Raw genomic sequence first — 21,106 nt, 5'->3', positions numbered from 1 at the left:
GGGGGTGGCGGGAGACGACGACTTTTCCCCAAACTCACGAATTCAACACCAGACTGAGGAATCATACCGAGAACACAAACCAGCGCGACCATGGGATGCCCTGGGCTGAGGCCCAGCGCACAACCGCCTAGGTGTCCACAACCAGGGTTCTACGTGTGCTTACCACTGACCTACGGCTCTACAACCAGATGGACGCCCTGGCCCGAGCACCGGAGCCCCTGGCAGAGCAGCCGGTGCTCACAGCCTCCATCTGCGTGCGCGGACCCGGCCAGCAGGCGCCGGCGAGGGAGTCTCACGGGGAGGACAAGGGCCGCTCACTGGAGGATGAAGCCTGGCTGGTGCGGAGGCAGCCGGGGCGGGGGTCTCTGGGGCAGCGCCGGTGGGTACGGTGGCAACACGAACCGCTGCAGGGAGAAGCCCTGCTGTGCGGGGAGGCCCCCGCGCGGGGGCAGCGGCGGGCACTGCGCCACCGGGTGCGGGGGGTCCTGTCCCGAGCTCAGGGCGGCGGCGAACGGCGTGGCTAAGCGTCCCGCAGGCACCAGGGGTGGTGGCGGAGGGATGCGCCGAGGCACCGCGGAGGGCGGCCCGCTGGCCTCCGGGGAGGGGTAGGGCAGGGGGGCAGCCGGTGCTGGCTCGGGCACCCTGGGGGGCAGCGGGGCCGGCGGCAGGCCCTGCGGATGTCTCTGCCCCTTCAGAACCACCTCCTGGAGCTTCTCGATTTTAACCCTTCGCATGTGGGCCAGTTTCCGCTTGCTCTGATAGACATCGATGAAGGAGTCCAGGGGAAGCTCTCCGTCGAGAAACTTCTCTGCCATGTTCTGGAGGAGGAGAAACCTGGTTCACGGGGCAGGTCGGCCGTGAGGACACCCATCCCTTCCCTGTCCCCGGCCGCTCCTGGTGCCCCACCCGGGCCGAGCGAGCGAGAAGAGAGGTGCTGGTCCCACCTGCCGGACAGGCGGCGGGCCCTGGGGAGAGCCCGCCTTAAGGTGAGGGTCCCGAGCTGCTAAGCGCCCGGCCGAGACCAGCGTTTCCTTCCCTCTACTGGCTGCGCCCTGCCAGCCCCACACGGTCGGCAGGACAGAAACTCACTCGCGCCAACGAGGGCCACCCTGCCCGATGGTTCCTCAAAGCACTTGGCCTAGTCCGGCGAGGCTACAACCGCACAACTTTGGACCCTGACTCATTTCCTTACGGCTCAGCGAGGCTTAAGCCTCGGTGCTCAGCTGGCCGTGCCCACAGGCTCTGCCCAGCCAGCTGACGCAGACAGATGGTAACTCAGCCAGCGGCACCCACGGGACGGGCGCCGATTCACAGTGTAGTGTGCACCCCTCACCTGAGGACCAGACTGCCCCCGCTGCCTCCCTGGCCCCCAGGCTGGCGCTCTCCCCAGCCCACCGGCTGGGCTGCTCACTCCGCGCAGCCGGCACGCCTGGCCCTGGGGGAACTGGGCCCAGGCCCAGGTAACTGCCCTGGGGCGTCCCGCTGGGCTGGCTGGATTTACCTCGGTGTCCTCCTCGATCTTGGCCCCTTCTGCCTGCAGAAGTGCTAACAGGGTCTCCAAGGAAGCGCTGCTGGACTGTTTATCTGGAAGAAGCAGGAGGCACGATAGCGTGAGGGGCACTGGCACACCCTCAGAAACCACCATGACCCCCGGCCCCTCAGGATGACACACTCCCCCAGTTACCTCCCCACTTCCCTTTCGAAGAAAGAGTGGACTTTCGCTGGATAGGCGACAGGAGAGTCACACCTACTGAGCAGACTTTCCAGGAAGCTGACAGGAAAGGCCGTAACGGCAGCCAGCGTCACCTTCCCGCCTCACAATACAGAGGCGATTACTGAACATGTGACCTAACCTTGCAACCTAACCCTGCAATTCACCCTATAATTTATTTCCTTTGGAGTTCTGAGTGATAATTTACATAAATACATAAAGTATACACATCTTAAGTGCACCACCTGAATTTTTACATATACAAACCCAACCACCATGATCCAGACTGGGATACAGAGTTTGCAAAGGCTCCCCAGGCCACTCCCAGAGGTGCTGACCTCCACTACCCAAGAGTTCTGCCTGCTTCTGAACTTCACACAAGTGGAATCACACAGTATGTGCTCTGTGCTGGCCTCTTTCGCTCAATACCACGTCTCTGAGACCATCCGTGTTGCTGCACGAATCGGCAGTTCATTTCTTTCCGTGCTTTGTGGCACTGAAAGTTGTATAAGTGTCACAACTTACTCATCATTCTGTAGATGGACACTTAGACTGTTTCCAAATTTGGCTCTCACAAGGCAAGCTATAACGAACAGTCTTGCATGCATCTTTTTATTTTTTTTGCGGTACGCGGGCCTCTCACTGCTGTGGCCTCTCCCATTGCGGAGCACGGGCTCCAGACGCGCAGGCTCAGCGGCCATGGCTCACGGGCCCAGCCGCTCCGCGGCACGTGGGATCTTCCCGGACCAGGGCACGAACCCGTGTCCCCTGCATTGGCAGGTGGACTCTCAACCACTGTACCACCAGGGAAGCCCATTGTGTGCATCTTATGATAGACATGAGTGAATGTTCGCTTCTGTTGGGGAGACACCCAGCAGTGGAGCTGCTGAATCATAGACCATGCCTACTTTTCACTGTAGCAGGTACTAACAAACAGCTTCTCCAATTCTCACTCCTCCCAGCAATGGAAGAACCACGCATCCCCACCAGCACTGGTGTTGCCAGTCTTTTCACCTTTACTCATTCTGGTCGGGTGTGTTACAGTGCATTTTTACTGCAGTTATACAGATACAGGAATCATGGTATCAGACGTCACTGTACACTTCACTGAAGGGGGTGATTTTTTAACCTTCTCTCTCCTTTTTGGGGGGGGGGGCTGTGCCCCTCGGCTTGTGAGATCTTAGTTCTCTGATCAGGGATTGAACCCAGGGCCACGGCAGTGAAAGCACTGAGTCCTAACCACTGTACCACCAGGTAACTCCCCTTTTAACCTTCTCTTAATCTCAGTCTCCTTGAAAGCTACCCCCAATGCACTCAGGCTTCAACAATAGTCAATGCCTGCGTCACTTCATAATGGCTGCAAAGTAAATGTGACATTAAAGTATTCCAGTGATTAATATTTTTCAACATTAACTGTGAGGGCCTAACTTCAAGGATGAAACATTAGTTGTATATCATAATTCAGAAAATTGCCTTTTTTCTATACTGTTTGGAAAAGGTAGAGTCTTGTTTAAAAAGTAGTCAAGGACTTCCCTGGTGGCGCAGTGGTTGAGAGTCCGCCTGCCAATGCAAGGGACACGGGTTCGTGCCCCGGTCTGGGAAGATCCCACGTGCCACAGAGCGGCTGGGTCCGTGAGCCATGGCCGCTGAGCCTGCGCATCCGGAGCCTGTGCTCCGCAACAGGAGAGGCCACAACAGAGAGAGGCCCGCGGACCGCCAAAAAAAAAAAAAAAAAAAAAAGTAGTCAAGTCTCTTCTTCTAAATTACTGACACAATCCTATATATAAACTATTTTTTCACAGCAGTAATGACTGTCTTAATCTGAAATTGTTCCATAATGACATTTCTTTCCTGGTTAGTGCAACAGCTTGAAAATGCACCCTTCCCTCAGCTCTTTATTCTTGAAAGATCACCCTAAAAGAGTTACCTAATTTGGTCTTTTTTATCTGATAGGCTTCAAAGAGCACCTGGAGTTCCTGGTATTTTTGGGTCAAACGTGCTTTCAGAGAGTCCAGCTGGGGCTGGTAGAGAAGGTTTCCTTCTGCCAGGCTGCGGTTGCTGGCCAGCGTCATTTCTTTGTTAAGCTGAACATTCTGCGTCTGCAAAGACCATACAGGGTGATGAGAACCAGCGTGTGAGCCCCGAGCCCCACCCCCGGGGCCACCGCAGCAGCTTCCGTTTGGCTGGGCAGCTGCCCCCATCCCAACGCCAGCCCCGATTTCTAGTTTGGACACTGCTCCCGTTCTTAAAGAGCGAGACCACTTCCTCTCCTCAGGCCTGCAGGACGGGCTTTGTCCCAGGACCTGCTGAAGCTTTTACCCCAGGAGCTGTGCAGTGACCCGAATTCCTTACCACTGCCATTGTGCTCTTAGGAGCGAACGGCTCTAAAGATTTAGAGCTAGAGTTTTCCAAAACGAGTTGCTGCTGTTCCAGAGAAGTGAAAGAACCACTTTTTATCAGGAGGTCCAGTTGGCATCGTGTCAATTCAGGCTTATTCATCAAGCTTTGAGATCAAACGCGAAAGCTCGAGACCCTGGGAAGGAATCCACTCAGGGGCCCTGTTCTACTCTGTCCCTACGCCCGACACCAGCTCTTCACGTCTGAGCAGAGGCTTGAGCCTCCCCAGCTCCTGACCGCCGGTCCATCAGCTCCACTGACCCAAAGCTGGGAGCGGGGATTTATCTGCCCGACAGGGGTCCTGTGCTTCCGGGGGTGACAGGTCACGTGTGGGTAGAGAAGCCCGCCTGAACCTCAGGGGTGAGAGGGGTTAATGCGAGGTCTGAGAAAAGGTGAGGAAGCCCTAATGAAACGTAACCAGAAGTACATTGAATAAAAAGCAAAAATACCAACGTGTCTTACTTCTGGATCAGCCCCCTTTCCACTTGCTGCTGAGGGGCTCCTCCACGGCCTGCAGCCGCCTCGCTTTCTGGATTTGAAGTCTTACTTGCCCCCGTTTCTCTCCAAAGCTCTCCGTCAGCCCCACACCAGCCATCCTGTCCTCCCCTTGATATATTCTACACCCCACCCCACCCAGGCTATTTTCGCTGTTACTTCCTTCCTCTTGCTCGTCTGACTGTAGGTTCCTGGCCTTGCTGCCTCCGCTTCAAGCCCTCCCCCTCCAGCCATACCCTTTGGCGCTAGTGCACAATTCCCAGCACGCGTGCACGCACACGCACGCACGCACACACACACACTCACACGTGTGAGAACAAAGAGCGAGCCTTGGATGCAGGTCTCTAGCAGGAGGCCCTGACCACCGAGTGGGGGGCTCCTCTCCTCAGCAGACACATAATCTACATCTCTCGCACGGACCACAGGGCAGGGCCCTCAAGATTAGGCTCAGGGTAAAGCAAAATTTAAGTTAAAATAGAAAATTAAGCCTCTAGCTCAATACTATAAAACTAGCACAGTGGAAATACTCTCCCCTCTCTCGCTGCTGCTTTCAGCCAGCCAAGGACTGTGAGGGCTGGAAAGACCTGGTTTAACTGGGTTCCTGGTCCTGCAGACTGTGGAGGGGTCCTGGGGGGCTCCCAGCACCGCCCCAACCCCTACACACAGCAGCTCGGCCTCCAGGTACATTGCATCCAGAGGTCCTGCAGAAGAGCCTTTCCTTCGATTAAGCCATTTAAGAGAACATACAAACCAACCATTGTACAGCCACCCTGGAGAACAGCTCGGCAATTTCTTTTAAAACAAAACAGGTAACTACCATACCATCCAGAAATTGTACATCTGGACATTTATTCCAGAGAAATGAAAGTTTATGTTCACACAAAAACCTGCACATGAATGTTCAGAACGGCCTTCTCTGTAATCAAAAACTTGGAGCCACCCAGGTGTCCTTCAGCAGGTGAACGGCTAAATGCAGTACTACACCCACACCATGAGCAGAGCGCAGACCTAAGAAAGAATGGGCTACTGAGACACGTGCAACTTGGACTGAGATCCAGGGGACAGGCTAAGCAAAAGAAACAAACCCGCCCAGAGGGTCACAGACTCCAAGATTCTGTGTATACAACATTCTTGAAAGGACAAAACTACAGAAATGGAGATGGATTCGTGGTTGGGGGTAGGGAAGTGACTGTAAGAGGCGACAGGAAGGCTCCTTGTGGCCACGGTGCCCTGCTCTGACCATATCTGTGTCAAAATTCTGGCTTGGGAGTGGACTAGAATTTTGCAAGATGTTGTCAGTGGGGGAACCCTGGTGAAGGCTACACAGGATCTCTGTGTTATTTCTTACAGCTGCATGTGAATCTACAATTATCTCAAAATTTAAACTTTAATTATAAATAAATAAAACAGACTATTGATGAGATCTTTTGCTCCGACTGGTCTCATCTGATGGACGGGAAGGGGCAGGTATTCAAGGCCACCGTCTGGACCCACTGCCCTGTGCGTGCCATCATTCTGACTCAATCAGTTCTGTGTTCAGTAAACACTTACCGAGCAACTGTTATTTGTCAGGCCCTGAGTGAGACCCAGAGAATTGAGAGGAACAGGCACCCTCCTATTCTCAAACTGAGAATCAGCGAAAATGGAGCCCAACTCGTCAGGCCCTATCTCTGAGCCCTGGGGTGACCTGGCCCTCACTCGCCCCGTCCCGGCAGTTCTGAGAACCAGCCAAGCTCTCCCTGAGCAGGCCCCCGGCTCCGCCTCACTGCCTGGCCCCAGCTGAGCGCCTTGTCCGCAGAGGCCTCCCTGGCCGTCCTCGCTAAGCCAGCAGCTGCCCTCTGTCACAGCACCTGTTTCCTTCCTGCCACCAAAGGCAACCAGTGAGCACTACGTTTGTGCGCCCGCTCACTGTTACCCCCTTTGGGTATCCTGTCATCTGTGGTGTGCCAAACAGCCAGCACACAGCAGCCACTCAGCAAGGATCTGCTGAATCAATCAGAGAGACCCTCTCATCCCCTAAAAAGCCAGTCACTTGAGGCTAGATCTGGCAAACTAGGTGGGTAACAAAATGCAGAGTCAAAAAGAAAAAAACCATGAGCTGTGCTTGCCAAGCAACAAATGCCCCAAATCCTTTATGCAACAGACGGGCTCCCATAATAGAGGAACCCTTGGGGACTGTGGTGGAGGGTCTCACTCGTCCTGGATCTAAGCGCCATCCGATCATGAGTTTCCCCAAGTCTTCAGTGCAGGCAGACCACAAGCATAGGGGTCCCGAGGGGCAACTGGAAAGGCGTGAGGGAAGTGCACCGTCCTAGCACCGCCAAGTGCCAGCCTACCGTGGGGGTCCTCAGCCTCAGGGGAACTACCTGAAGGCAAGGGGGCACTGACAAGTTCCCCAGGCCCAGACCAGCCCCAGATGAGCCCAATTCTGTAGGAGGGGACCCAGGCCTAGAAAGTGTCTTCAAAGGCCCCAGGTGATCCTTGCCTCACAGTTCCACCCTAAAATATATCTACGAATAAAGCTTATTCTCCTGGGGTCCAAGTCAGGTCAAAATCACTTCTCCTACAACATGTCATGCACAGAATGCACAGGCAAAATAAAATTCCAACCAATGGAGACGACCGTTACGCTGACTGTACTCTTTCTATCCCCAGGTACTCAGATGTTTTTACAAGACTATCAGGAAATTCTCAGTGGCCACCCAGGGCACACCCGCACCCTCTCCAGGTGGACAGTGGGGACAGTGGTGGCGGGAGCAGTGGCCAGGGCGTAGGCTGAAGTGGGGAAAAGCCTCTGATAAAGCTCTTCCAGCACAAGCATCGGTGCCCAAACACGCCTTCGATGCTGCATTAGAGAAAGACCTTCCTCCCCAACATTCCTTTTCATCATCCCAGTTGAGGAAAACTGGGAGGAAGCAGCCAGACTTGTTCTATCGTTTGCAAAGGACTTAGGGGGACCCTGCACGCCACATCAGCAAGGCCTAAGGGGCAGCCACCCTGGGTGACGTGCGGTCTGACTCTCCAGCCCCTGTCCTACTGATCTGAGGACCCGTGCGAGAGGAGGCCTCGTGCGGAGCCATACACCCTGAAATTGAAAACTGGGTCCCAGCCTCTTGATGGTTTCTCATGATTCTTTTTCTTAACCACAGAGAAATCTTTTCAGGAAATAAACTCTCTGTGGTAATGAAACATTTTTATAAATGTACTCAGTTTCACTTCAGTTTCCTTTTCTGTTCAAAATCAAAGAAAACAGATATGTGATAGCAGCATTTACAGTAAGATCCATTTATACAGTGATTTCTGCCCATCTGTCCATCCATGAGCAGGGCTGTCTGAACGGATGGTCACCCAAAGCTAATAGCGACCTCTCACTGGTGCGACTTTTTTTTTTTTTTTTTACTTTCCTCTTTCTACTTGTGTATAGTGCTTGAATCATTTATAATAAGCATGTATAAATTTATAGAAAGTAATTGTTTTAATTAAAGAAAAAAAACCTGTTAGGTATTAGTAGAACCAGAAGGGCAGAGGCTCTAGGGAGATAAGCTGCCTTTGTTTACACAAACAAAAAACCAAGGTCTTTTACATATACTTGTCCAGGCAGAGTGGAGATATCGTTGTCTCCTGGGAGGCTTACATCACTATATGACGTTCTCACAGAATGCACATTCTACCTCAAATGCATAGGTCATTACTTATTTGAGTTGGGGGAGTGTGGAAGAAAACACAGTTGGTGAGAAGGGAAACAGACAAACCCTCCTCTGCATGACACATGCAGCAGTTGCAACTGAGAGGCACTCAGGGCCAGGACGGGGGCCTGCCTGCGCCCCACTGTCCAGAGCTGGGTCAAGGTTTGGGTCTGCAGCGGATGTTTTCCAAACCAGATGCTTCCACAATGTGAAGTTCTGATTTAAGCTGGCCTGTCTGCCCCTTCAACTACGATTATAACTGTGCCTTCCTATAAACACTACAATGGGCAAATCTGCCTGTTTCCAAGCTAAATCTTTTATGGAAAAATACTCAGAGTAGTCCCTTATTCCCCCTTTACACTATAATATAATCCTTATCATAACAAAGTAAATGACATTATTGAATTACGTTAGCAAATTTCAACAAAATAGATGGAAATTCTTTTTTTTTTTTTTTTTTTGCGGTACGCGGGCCTCTCACTGTTGTGGCCTCTCCCGTTGCGGAGCACAGGCTCCGGACGCGCAGGCTCAGCGGCCATGGCTCACAGGTCCAAGCCGCTCAGCGGCCATGGCTCACGGGCCCAGCCGCTCCGCGGCATGTGGGATCTTCCCCGGGCCTCTCACTGTTGTGGCCTCTCCCGTTGCGGAGCACAGGCTCCGGACGCGCAGGCTCAGCGGCCATGACTCACGGGCCCAGCCGCTCCGCGGCATGTGGGATCTTCCCGGACCGGACCGGGGCACGAACCCGCGTCCCCTGCATCGGCAGGCAGACTCTCAACCACTGCGCCATCAGGGAAGCCCAGATGGAAATTCTTGATCGTACTAAATAAAGTCCCTTAAATGCTCAAAACCCAGTAAGGACACAGAATCTGGGCTGGGGAACTAAGATAAAAACACAGGTTTGGGGGATGTCCCTGGAAGTCCAGTGGTTAAGACTCTGCGCTTCCATTGCAGGAGGCACAGGTTCGATCCCAGCTCGGGGAACTAGATCCCCGCATGCCACAAGGTGCAGCCCAAAAACAAAAAACAAAACAAACAAAACAACACAGGTTTGCCCTCTCACCTACTGCCATGCTCAGAGGCCTAGTATTTGCACAAAGTAAAGGATCCCATTTTATTTAACAAGTAAACATTCCATCTGGTAGATAAAACACTCCTCACCAACAACTTTGCTCGAGCCCCTGCGTATAAAGCCCCTGCGTATAAAGCCCCTCCTCAAAGCCCTGCCCTGGCTGTGGCTCTGGGCCTTTTTCGACTCTGAGAGCCGCACAAAAAGCTACACACGCTCTCACCCCCTGATCGCTGGGTGCTCTCTGAGGCACAACTCACCGCTCCATCCATCCCTGTAAGTGTTCGGCTCGAAGCTGAACTGCACCAGCCCTGAGGGGTCTACACCCACCATCTCCTTGTAAAGAACACCTTTACTAAACACCCCTCAACTCCCCCAAGCTGAGCGCCCCCTGTTGCGCCAGAGACCCAACAGCTGATATAACTGAACTGGCTTTCCTTCAGCACACAGTGACATCTGAGCTCTTTTTGTGGCCTCACAGAGCACACCCCTGGTTTTACTCTGTATTGCAGTTCACGGTGCCTGTCCGTTCATCAGTTTATTCATTCATCCAAAAAAGGATTTTCTGAGGCACTGCTACGCGCTGACCCTGGGCAGGCCTGGCGATGGACACGGGGGTGAACGAGGCAGGCCGGACCCTGCCCTCGCAGAGTGCCCCTCGACTGAAGACAAATTAAACAAAGTCACACCAACAGCTATCACTGTATCACAATGGCGTTTTAACCCTCCTGCGAGTGACGGGTGCTTGTAGTGGGCTGAATGGTGGCTCCCCAAAAGAAATGTCCACATTCTAATCCCTGGAACCTGGGAATGTGACCTTATCTGGGGAAAGATTCTTTGCAGATGTAATTAAGTTAAAGAAGACAAAGGTCATCCTAGATTACCTGGGTCGTGTCCTAAATCCAACGGCAAGTGGGTTTATACAAGACACACAGAGGAGAAAGTCATGTGAAGACAGAGGCAGGGAATGGAGTGATACGGCCACAAGCCAAGGAGGCCAGCAACACCAGAAGCTGGAAGAGGCAGGGAACGGATTCTCTCCTAGAGTCTCTGGAGGGAGCATGGACACCCCTGATTTAGGACTTCTGGTCTCCTGGATTGTGAGAGAATAAATTTGTCTTGTTTTAAGCCACCAAGTTGTGTAATGTGTTATGGCATCCAGAGGACTTAATCCAGGGCTGGAATCTTCCACCTCTCCTTGAGATCCACTCTCCATCCTGCTCTGTGCCCCAGGCGCCAACTGGCTGAACCACATCCACCACTTAGGCCCCCTGCCTTCTGGTCCTAGCTGGATTCAGCGATGGGGACTGAGGGTGGGACGAGAGTGAAATGAGGAGGGGGTTCTCTGGGTCCCCTCCCTCTGGGGTCGCTGTAGGTGACCAAACCCCCCACCCCAATCAAAAGCAGCCCCCTCTCTCGTTCTCCACACCCAGCTCCATCCCTCAGGCCTGAGGCTGAGAAGTGCACACCTGTGGCCCGTTCTGCACCAGCCCTGGGGGAGTCTGAGTGCCCTGTCTCGCCAAAGGCCTGACTGACAGAACTGGAATGGCTTTTCCCAGGAAATACGACAACGTCTGAGCTCACGCTCACCCTTCTGATGAGAACATCGGGCCCCTTAAGAGGAAAACTGAGCCCTGTTCACTCCCCAACACCCAGAACCCAGCACAGTACCCAGGCCAACACATGCCTACTGCTAAATATGTGTTCAATTCAATCTGGAGGACTCTTGATTGCTGGGCCTCAGGCCACTACCTGCCAGTTGTTAAAACCTTGCTAAGCTGTTCTGAAGATTAGCTTCTTTGAATGTTTATAATAAATTTTTAAACAGTAACATCATAGATGAATGCTCGTCATTACAACCAACCAGGTGAAACTATCTGCACCCCTACTTTACCACAGGAGTGATCACAGTTTGGAAACAAAGCATAAATGGAAAAAATTAAGATTATGACAGTGATTGCTCTAAAGCGAAACTACCCATTACTGCGTAGACATCAGACATGCAACACACATGTGGAGACTCATTAGAGGCGGGTAGAATGTGGGAGTAATGTTTATGACTGTGATGGCCTGGAAGCCACAATACTTTACACATTTTTTTTTTTTTTAAGTCACTCATGAACTCCAGTACCTAGACTATGTATGGCTCATAACAGCCACCGCAACGTGCTCCAACACAGCGGCTTGCGCGTTTCATTCATTCATTCAAGAAATACTTAAGAAGCACCATTACGTGCCAGGCTCTGGGGGAACAACAACCAGAACACAGTCTGTCCTCCTGAGCATAAGCCTCTGCGTCAAGACCGCCACAGAGATGGGCGGTGTTCAGCTCACAGGGCCTAACTCCAGAGGGCACCATTCACCCCGTACTGCAGCCTGTAGCCCTGACTGCATTTGCTATTCAAAGAAAAGGCTCAGGGGAGGAGGACACATGTATATGTACGGCTGAGTCCCTCTGCTGTACACCTGAAATTATCAACACTGTTAATCAGCTATACACAATATAAAATAAAAAGTTTAAAAAGAAAGGTTCAGGGGGAAAAAAAATAAAACAGATGCGAACTTAAAGATTTAAGTAAGACAACTTACTGGTGGTGACGTGACAGCTTCACTCTCGCCAGCACCTGCCACTGTTCAACAGTATCTGTGAACGTTTCTTGAGTTCTCACCGCGTGCTTAGCACTGTGCCACCGTCCCTTCACCCATTATATCTCCTTAATCCTCTCAGCAAGGGTGAGACAGATTTGTCCCCATTTTACTCAGGAAAAAGGAAATGCAATCTTAGGGAGGTTTAAGAGATCACCAAAGTCACAAGTGCCAGGAAGTAAATCCTGAGGTATGACATTAAGAGTTAGGGTATTCTGTCTCCAGGTGTGTTTTCTACAGGATTACACCATGAATTATGCCACAGAACCTACCCTACTACACAAAATCCAGTCTACCACCACTTCTCTATTTTCAAGTTCCAGTAATCACCTAAATTTCATTTCTATTTATGCCTCTCATTTACCCTTTTATTAGGATATTTCAAGCACAAAGCAAAAGCAGAGGTAAGTATAATGAATCCCTGTGCGCCCTTCTCCCCGGTTCAGCAGTTAGCGACACTTGCCAGTCTTGTTTCTTCTGTACTCTCCCCACTTCTGGGGCGGAAGTATTTTGAAGCAAATCTCGGCATAATATCATTTCACCCGTAAAAACTTTAATATGTATCTTTAATGGGCAAGAACTTCATAACTCCAACTACAATGCTGTAACTACACTCACTAAAAATTCTTTAATTTCATCTTTTGTATGTATTGGCTTGAATTCCTCTGAGCATTCTGCCTCATCTGTTTCTTAGTATCGGAAATAATTTACATAGGAAAAGCAGGATGAATGTTTGATTTCGCCACCCCTCCACTTTTAAAGCCAACTTTTAGAAGATTGAGTTAGTGCTCAAGCAACCTCCAAAAACGACCAATAACCTTTTACTGGAGGTATCATTATTAAGTAACAGATTTTTCATCAGCTGTAGTCATTAATCTTCCTAATGCTCAAACTGTCGGTGGCCAGTGGGAGACACTTTGAGCTGGCTCTTAGGCTGACATACCCCAGAGGTTTGACAGCTGCCCTGCTCTCCGGTAAAACAAGATGACCCAGACCAATCTGTACATTTGCTGCCCCTAACTCAGGTGGGTCCTTCTCAAAGAAACACTGGTTCCTTTCAGTGGGAAATTCATTTTGATTTTGGTTCTTTTCAAATAAAATTAAATAGAAATTCATTTTGATTGATTCTTTCCAAATAAAATTAAATAGAAAGTTATATATAATACAAAGATACAGAATGAAAGAAAGCTTAGCCTTTTACTTTCCACTAGAAAAGTTCAGGTTGCATTCAGACTTTAAACACAGCAGGCTTATGGATTAGGTGATAAAAAGGTTGGCGCGCATTCAGCCAGGTTAACCTCGTTTCTTTTTATTGTGCTACACCTGATCTAGTTCACCAATTAATTTTATGGTAGATTTCACCAAAGTCACATGCAATTTGAGTTTGGGCTTTAATACTAAAGGTCAGGTTATCAGAAAACCCAAATTCATCTTCCATTCAGTGAAAAGACCTTCCCAGTGATGCACTCATTTCACCAGTCTTCCATTTGAAGGCGGGCTTTCAGGTGGAGCCTGTAATCCAAGCCTATAACATCCCAGAGGTGACCTGTAAACACAACCCAATGTGGCTTGATTCAATCCAAATGTTCCCTGAGTTTCTATGAGAAAACTTAACAGTTGCTGAGTTGGACTGTTTAACATGTTAAAAAAATTAAGGATATGAAAATATAAAAAATCCAGTGAAAGAACTGTAGGACATTATGAAACTGTTCTAAAATACAACAATCTCGTGGGCTGTGTGAAACCATCTCCAAGGCTACAACCTACTCGGGAAAGTAAATTTGCCAGCTGCTTATCAAACATTCCACTGAAACCACCACTCAACAGAACACATTAGATTAATAAAGACTGCTACTTCTGATCGCAGATATCAAAATCCTTCTTGTTGAGAGAAGCTTGCTGTCCTCGGAAAGTAGCAGACACTCGACCAATCCCTTCCACGTGGAGCTGACTCCATCTTAAAAATCAGTATGTTATTCACTGTAAGTGCAACTGACCGCAGGAAATGCAAAAAGCTAGGCTTGAAAATAAACGGACTATAGCCCCAGGGAAGAGGTGGTCTCAGCTACACAGGACTTGACTGTTTTCTACTTCTGGCAGGCACAACATACCAAGGTGTTCCGTTGTATTTTTGTTTTTTCTTTTCTTTTTTTTTCCTAGAAGACGTATTTCCTAATATTCGGGGAGTCGGCGGAGAGGAAAAAAACAAGATCTGCCCCACTTCCTGGACTTGTGTGGATAGCGGTGTGGGTAATAAATGTTACCTTCCTAGTATCACTGGCGTTGTAACTCCTGGGGGACTCTGCGTGGAAGAAGAAAGGGATGAGGAGCAGAAGGCAGGATGGGGCCCAAACTGAACACGATGTCACCTGCCTCTGTCCCTCATCTCCTAAAAGCAAGGGGCTTGTCACACCTGGCCCCAGCCTAGTCCTACAGAATCAGAATCTCACAGCAGGTGAGCCAGGAAGACACAGAGAAGCCCTCACTTCATATAATCAGAACCAGTCAGCCGCTGGTTAACTGAGCAGTTTGGTTAAAGCAGTAACTCACTAAACACATAGAATTTTAAAGACCTATCCATTTTCTTCATTTAAAGCAAAGGTCCTTTCTTAGAGAAAGGGTCCACTAGCTCGATTTCCAGAAGTTCTTTGCCTAGACCACACCCTCTCATGTGGGGAACCTGAAGACACTGGACAAGCAAGATGAGAGCAGAATCCTTCTGGAATACTAGCAAGCCTTTTTTTTTTTTCTAGTGAATCACCTTATATAGTAACTCTTTCCAAAGCACTCAGCTTACAGTTTTCACTCTCTCTTTTCACGCACGGTTCCTCAGTTGCCATAGTACTTAATGAAATCATGTAATTACTGTAACAAAATCAGAATGAGGGACTTCCCTGGTGGCACAGTGGTTAAGAATCTGCCTGCCAATGCAGGGGACATGGGTTCGAGCCCCGGTCCGGGAAGATCCCACATGCCGCGGAGCATCTTAGCCTGTACGCCACAACTACTGAGCCTGTGCTCTAGAGCCCGTGCGCCACAACTACTGAAGCCCGCACGCCTAGAGCCCGTGCTCCACAAGAGAAGCCATCGCAATGAGAAGCCTGCGCACCACAACGAAGAGTAGCCCCCACTCGCTGCAACTAGAGAAAGCCTGCGCACAGCAACGAAGACCCAACGCAGCCATAAATAAATTTCAAAAATTAAAAAATATATATATCAGAATGAACAGGTCTGAGAGAAAACACACTTGACTCTCAGTAATCAAGCAACTGTGGTGTGGGAGCAGAAATGCCCGGGCATCTAATCATGACTGGGGTGGGGGGAGCATCAATCGTTATATTTGATGAAGGGCATGGAGAATGCCAATTACTGGAACACTTTAGTTAAGTAGAGGGAGGTCAATTAATAGCTTCCACCGTAATTTAAAAATCCAGATCCCTCCCGCCCTCCCCAAAAGAAAGCAGCCTACAGAAGACAGAATTTCTAAACTTTGCTTTTCTTATTAGTAGTTTCTTGCCAAGACAACCAACCAAAGCGTTCACTTGTTTAGTAAGAGCTTTGGGGTTTTCCCCTCTTCACCACAAACTATAAGAAAAGCATGTATGAGAATTTTCTGGGATAGCCTTTACACAGGTGCAGATAAGAGAATGCCTATCCAGGTAGATCCCAGATGCATATCAAGACTACATCTTTTGACAGTTTTGCTTTTACATTTAAAATACATCATGACATGAACTTTCCAACACCTGACTCAAGAATTCAGTTTGATAAAAGTTTACTCTCACATGACTGAAATTATCCATCTTCTATTCAGTATGAGAAAATGCTATTCTAATAACGAGATTTTTTTTTTTTTAGTCTGTGGGTAGAGAAAGGGATTAGTCAAAGGAGAATGAGTTACTCTAAATTATTCTACTTAAATTTCACAACAAAAAAACTGCAATTATAAGTGATGTAGGGAATAAGATGTTCTAACTAAAAGAATTGCCTAGATACTTAAGACTGACTCATTTTCAAAAAAATTAAGTGTTGATATTTTAACAGATTTATGCTCAAAGATGTTAACCGAAATATAATTTATGAAAGCAAAAAACCCAGTACCTAAATGTCCAGTAATAAAGGACTAGTCACATAAATTGTGGCATACCCACATGATAAAATATCATAAGCCACTAAAAATCATGTCATGTAAGGATCTTCTGACAAAAAATAAGAAAATGCCCAGAGCATAAATTTAGATAAAAAACAAGTCAAAAACTCTACATGCAGAATGATCCTAGTGGTAGAAAACACAAAGAAAATGTATAAAATGTTCAACAGTGTTTATCTGAGTGGTGGTATTACATGTGATTATATTTTTCTTCTTTATAGTTGTATTTTTAAATTTTTCTATAATAAACATGTTAAAAATGTCATTTTTTAAAGGTTTGATCAATTGGGGTCAGAAATCTTAAATCTTTTTTTTAAGAAACCTTAAATATACTTCCTTGCTTTGTTTTTTTTTAATTAATTAATTTATTTATTTTTGGCTGCACTGAGCCTTTGCTGCTGTGAACGGGCTTTCTCTAGTGGTGGTGCCTGGGCTTCTTACTGCTGTGGCTTCTCTTGTTGCGGAGCACAGGCTCTAGGTGCGCAGGCATGTGGGATCTTCCCAGACCAGGGCTCAAACCCGAGTCCCCTACATTGGCAGGCGGATTCTTAACCACTGCGCCACCAGGGAAGTCTCCTTCCTTGCCTTCTTAAACAGAGTACATGAAAGCACAAAGGACAGCCTTTGATGAGACAGAACCATCAGTATCAAGTAACCACAGTGGGTCTATGATAAACCAATATCCCTGGGCCATGGAAGCAGATGGATGCATTTATGTCCTTAAATAAGCATTTGTCCAAGTGTGCCCCAGGGAACCTAGCCCCACCAGACTGAGTTCTGCGATGGAGTAAGTGTGGGAAATACTACAACACACACTAGCTGTAAGAACCAAACCAAACAACGCAAAGCAAAACAAAACCCCTCTGATTTCGGCAGATTCCCCGGATTTCTTGACCACAGAGCCCTCTTTCTGTAATCGCCATTAACAATCACAGAATCAGGGAAGCCCTACCCTAAACCAAACAGCCTCAAGCACTTCATTCACAGCCGTCACAGCTTCATTTACTGGCATCTATCATGGTCACGCACTGTGTTCCACAGTTTACAAACATTATCTTATTTAATCCTCCAAAGTCTCATAAGGACGGTATTTTAATTCTCCCCTTTTAAAGATGAGGAAACCAATATTTAGAAAGGTTAATCCGTGTCTGAAGTCTTCTAACAACCCAAATCCTATGCTTAACAGCTGATCTTACATTTTTTGTGCAGCTTCATTTATTTCTGGATGGTGTAACCGGCTCTATTAGTTTTTCCCTACCCCCTTTAAAAAATCTGCCACTGACAGATCCCTACACCCTTTAAAAAATCTGCCACTGACAGATTAGCCATAGGACCAAGCGTGTTGTTATCTGAATTGTGTGCAAAGCAAGCCTCAGCAGGCTGTGCAATGAGTCTGGTGTAAGCCTCCAAGTCAGAGTCTGGCTGCCTGAAAATCTTTTTTCTCAATCCTCTTTCAGCTTCTAACTGATCTCCCTGCTTTCTGGTCTTACCCCCTCAAATCCATCCTCTCCTGGCTGCCTGAATCATCTACATAAATCGCCAAGTATGACTACACCACTCCCTGGTTTAAAATCCTCCAGTGGCTCCCTCTGACTGGAGAGTGAAGCCCAAGCTTTCTCAGGAAACACGAGGCTGTCTGGTTTCTGCCCGCCTCTCCAGCCTCGTTCCCCCCACGCCCTGCCCTGGCCCCTCCAGCAAGGCCTGCAGTATTCCTGTGCACACAATCTCTGCTTCTTTCCTCTGTGCCTCTGTTCATGCAGCCCAGCCCCATGCCTGGAAGCCCTTCTCCCTCATTACCTGGTTAACTCACCCTTCCAACCATAGCTCATGAGTCATCTCCTCCAGGAAACATTCCCAAGGATCTCCCTGAGCCCTGCAAAGGTTCACCACGTCTCCCTCCCACTAGGGCGTGTCCTCACCCCTACGGTTTCACCCATACATTGAAACTGGCTTTTGCATACCTGCGAGATCCTAAAAGATGAAAACTCTGTGGCTGAGCGGTTTCACACCCCACGCCCTGCGCCCCACACGCAGGGTGTTCCATAAAGGTTGAGTAAATGAATAAACTTACCCTACCTCAGCTGTGCTCACATTAATGAAAGCCTGCTGTCTGATGGCAAACACCAATTAGCACTTACTGTCCCTCTGCCAACCTCAGCCCTGGGCTATGGGTGTGAATATAACCTCAAGGTGCCATTAGCTAACCTTGGAGATAATGTTTCTTTCAAATCAAGTCTTTTATTAACTATGACACTGCTTGTAATATAACAACTATTCAAACATCTGCTCTTCACACGCACTCTTCGGTACAATGAACAACGTTGCTCACAATTCCATGAGAAATGCGTTGAAAAGCTTTCCCCTGACATACTGCAAGGTAACCTACTGACAACAAAACTCCATCTACTGCTCTACTTTCACTCTTCCCTATGAAGTAACTCTACAAAGAACTTTCCTCTGTCTTTGTACCACTGGGTAAGATGGTTTTCCTGAATAATGATGGGATGTGAAAACCCCACACAGCTGAGGAAGGAAATAAACCAGCTAGAACTCCTGCCCCGGCATGTTCTGAGCCTCAGCGATCACATCTGTGAGACGCGGCTGACGCACAGGTCGTTAGAGACACCCCTGCACTGCTACCTGGCATGATCCCCATAGCAACATTCCGCTACAAATACTGTGATAAAAGCCAAATCTACAATGAGGCTGGCTTAGCTCAAGAGCACCTCAATTCTGCACGACAATGAGGCTCAACCAGTGCAGCCTGTTTCTGGGTTCCTCCTGACTAATCTGTACGGTACAGGCACTGCAACAGGATGTCAACTTATCTGTAAAGTCGAGTCATGGGACCCGTGTCCTTCCATGGCACCTCCTTCCTTCTCCCAAGCCAATTACTCCTAATGGCCTTTCAAACTTTTATATTCTCCTTGACTTCAACAAATTTCTATCTCTAAGCAAAGCATCCCCCTGAGCTCCAGAACTGCACTCTCAGCTGCCTGCCGGATGATGTCACATAACTGCCCTGCTTGTCGCCCCACACCCAGGCTACCACGGTGTCAAGGACCCCCTCTTCCCTCCTCCAGCCTGGCTCTGGCCCACCCTCTCACTTCCACTCAAAGCCCAGCTACCTCCACTCACTCAGCAGCACTAACTGGGCACATCCTGTGCACCAGGCATGAGCTAGGTGCCAAAGACACAAAGATAAACGTGATAAAATGGAACCCCCAGGCCAGTTGGGGACACAGGGAAGCAAGGGACTTACAAAATGTGTCTCAAATTCCACCGAGGAGGCATACCAAGAGGCTAAGGGACCGTGTGTCTTGGACTGAGGGGGGGAGAGCATTTGGAAGGCAAAGCTGATGGGGTCCCTGGGTGGGCAGGGGAGGGGGAAGGACAGCTCCACAAGGGCACCATGGTGTGAAGGGGTCCAACCAGCTGGTCTGCATCTCCCCTCCTAGAGCTCTAGCTCAAATCCTAACCTCTTCTCACCTGCCCTTCCGTTTCCACCTCTGACCTGGTCTTCCTGAACCTCCCCATGCCAATCCAGTCCACACCTTGCTGCCAAAATTTTCTTCCTAAAGTGCTCTTCTGATCGCACTGCTGCTCTGCTCCAAAGAGTCACGGAAACTCAGTGCTGCCAAAGGAACCGCCATTGAGTTCTCACCTGGCTCTCCGCCTCGCCAGCCTTATTTCCTATCACTTCCCTTCGCACTAGCAAATCTGATCTGGTAACTCAACGAGTCATAAAACCTGTCCCGTGCTTTCCTGCTCAGTGCCGTGCTCAGGCTGTCATTCCTTCGTGGGCCCCCACTTTTGCCAAAATACTATTCAGAGAAATAAACACCTAATTCAAGACAGTTGGCTCCCTGGCGGGTGGGGAATCACGTTCCGGATGGAGCACAGAGGGCTCTTCTCTGGCTTGGTCGTGTTTTCTTCCAAAGCCGCTTGCAGGTACACAGATGTTTCTTGTATCATTCTACACCCTCGTATAGGAATTACTGTATTTGATCATTTATTTTCTTAAATCTTACTTGCCTATCAAAGTCCATCTCTTGCAGTAGGAACCTAATCTAGCCAGAAAGCCTCTCATCTGACCTTCAATGTCATTTACAATTCACATGTGGCCTTTTTCTTATTCTCTCTCTCTAACAAAACAAAAACAAGAAACTGTGGTAAAATATACAAAACATGAAATTGACCCCTTTAGCCATTTTTAAGTGCACGTTTCCTGCAGCGCTACATACACTCACATTGCTGTGCCATCATCGCCACCATAACTTTTCATCTCCCCAAACTGAAGCTCCCTACCTCTTATTCTCTCTTGTATTGATGTCTGTGTACTTGGTTTCTTTCCTAGGTTATAATATAGGGATTATACGCTATTCATGTTTCTGTCCTTTACAATGCCTCGTACACAGTAGGTGCTCCACAGCATTTAAATGAAATGGAATCTCTTGAAATGGCAGAAAGGACACTATGCCTTCTAGTTTTGGCAATACTACTGAATAATAACAATTTAATGAGTGTTCACTCTGTGCCAGGTACCATGATAAACATCTTTTTTTTTAAAAAGATTTATTTATTTATTTGTTTCATTGGTTGGTTGCACTGGGTCTTAGTTGCAGCACGTGGGCTCCTTAGTTGCGGCATGCATGTGGGATATAGTTCCCTGACCAGGGATGGAACCCAGGCCCCCAGCATTGGGAGCAGGGGGCGTGTTATCCACTGCGCCACCAGGGAAGTTCCTATGATAAGCATGTTAAAGGCTTATCTCACTTAGTCCACCCAACAACCCTCAACCCTATGGAGTAGCTTACTGCTATTATCCTCTTTATTTTCAATGAGGAAACTGCAATTGGAAAGACTGAATACTTGCCAAAGGTCACACTGCTGGTATCAAAAGCCAGTTCTGTACTATACCACCCCCACTGCACTTCTTTTTTTTTTTTTTT

General features: G+C 48.7%; 1 protein-coding gene across 1 annotated transcript in view; it reads right to left on the bottom strand.

Annotated features, from left to right (window-relative positions):
- Window positions 1-314: 314 nt before the first annotated feature.
- VPS37B (VPS37B subunit of ESCRT-I) overlaps window positions 315-21,106 on the bottom strand; it is a 25,530-nt gene continuing 4,738 nt past the window's right edge. The window contains exons 2-4 of the mRNA XM_007448685.1: window positions 3,639-3,810; window positions 1,502-1,584; window positions 315-818 (exon numbers count right to left, since the gene is read on the bottom strand). Coding sequence (XP_007448747.1) covers window positions 315-818; window positions 1,502-1,584; window positions 3,639-3,810 — 759 coding nt within the window. The remainder of the gene's footprint in view (window positions 819-1,501; window positions 1,585-3,638; window positions 3,811-21,106) is intronic.

Source organism: Lipotes vexillifer, unplaced genomic scaffold, assembly GCF_000442215.2.
Source record: "Lipotes vexillifer unplaced genomic scaffold, Lipotes_vexillifer_v1.1 scaffold21, whole genome shotgun sequence".
Taxonomy (NCBI): Eukaryota; Metazoa; Chordata; class Mammalia; order Artiodactyla; family Lipotidae; genus Lipotes; species Lipotes vexillifer.
This window is presented reverse-complemented; position numbering and strand designations above follow the sequence as displayed.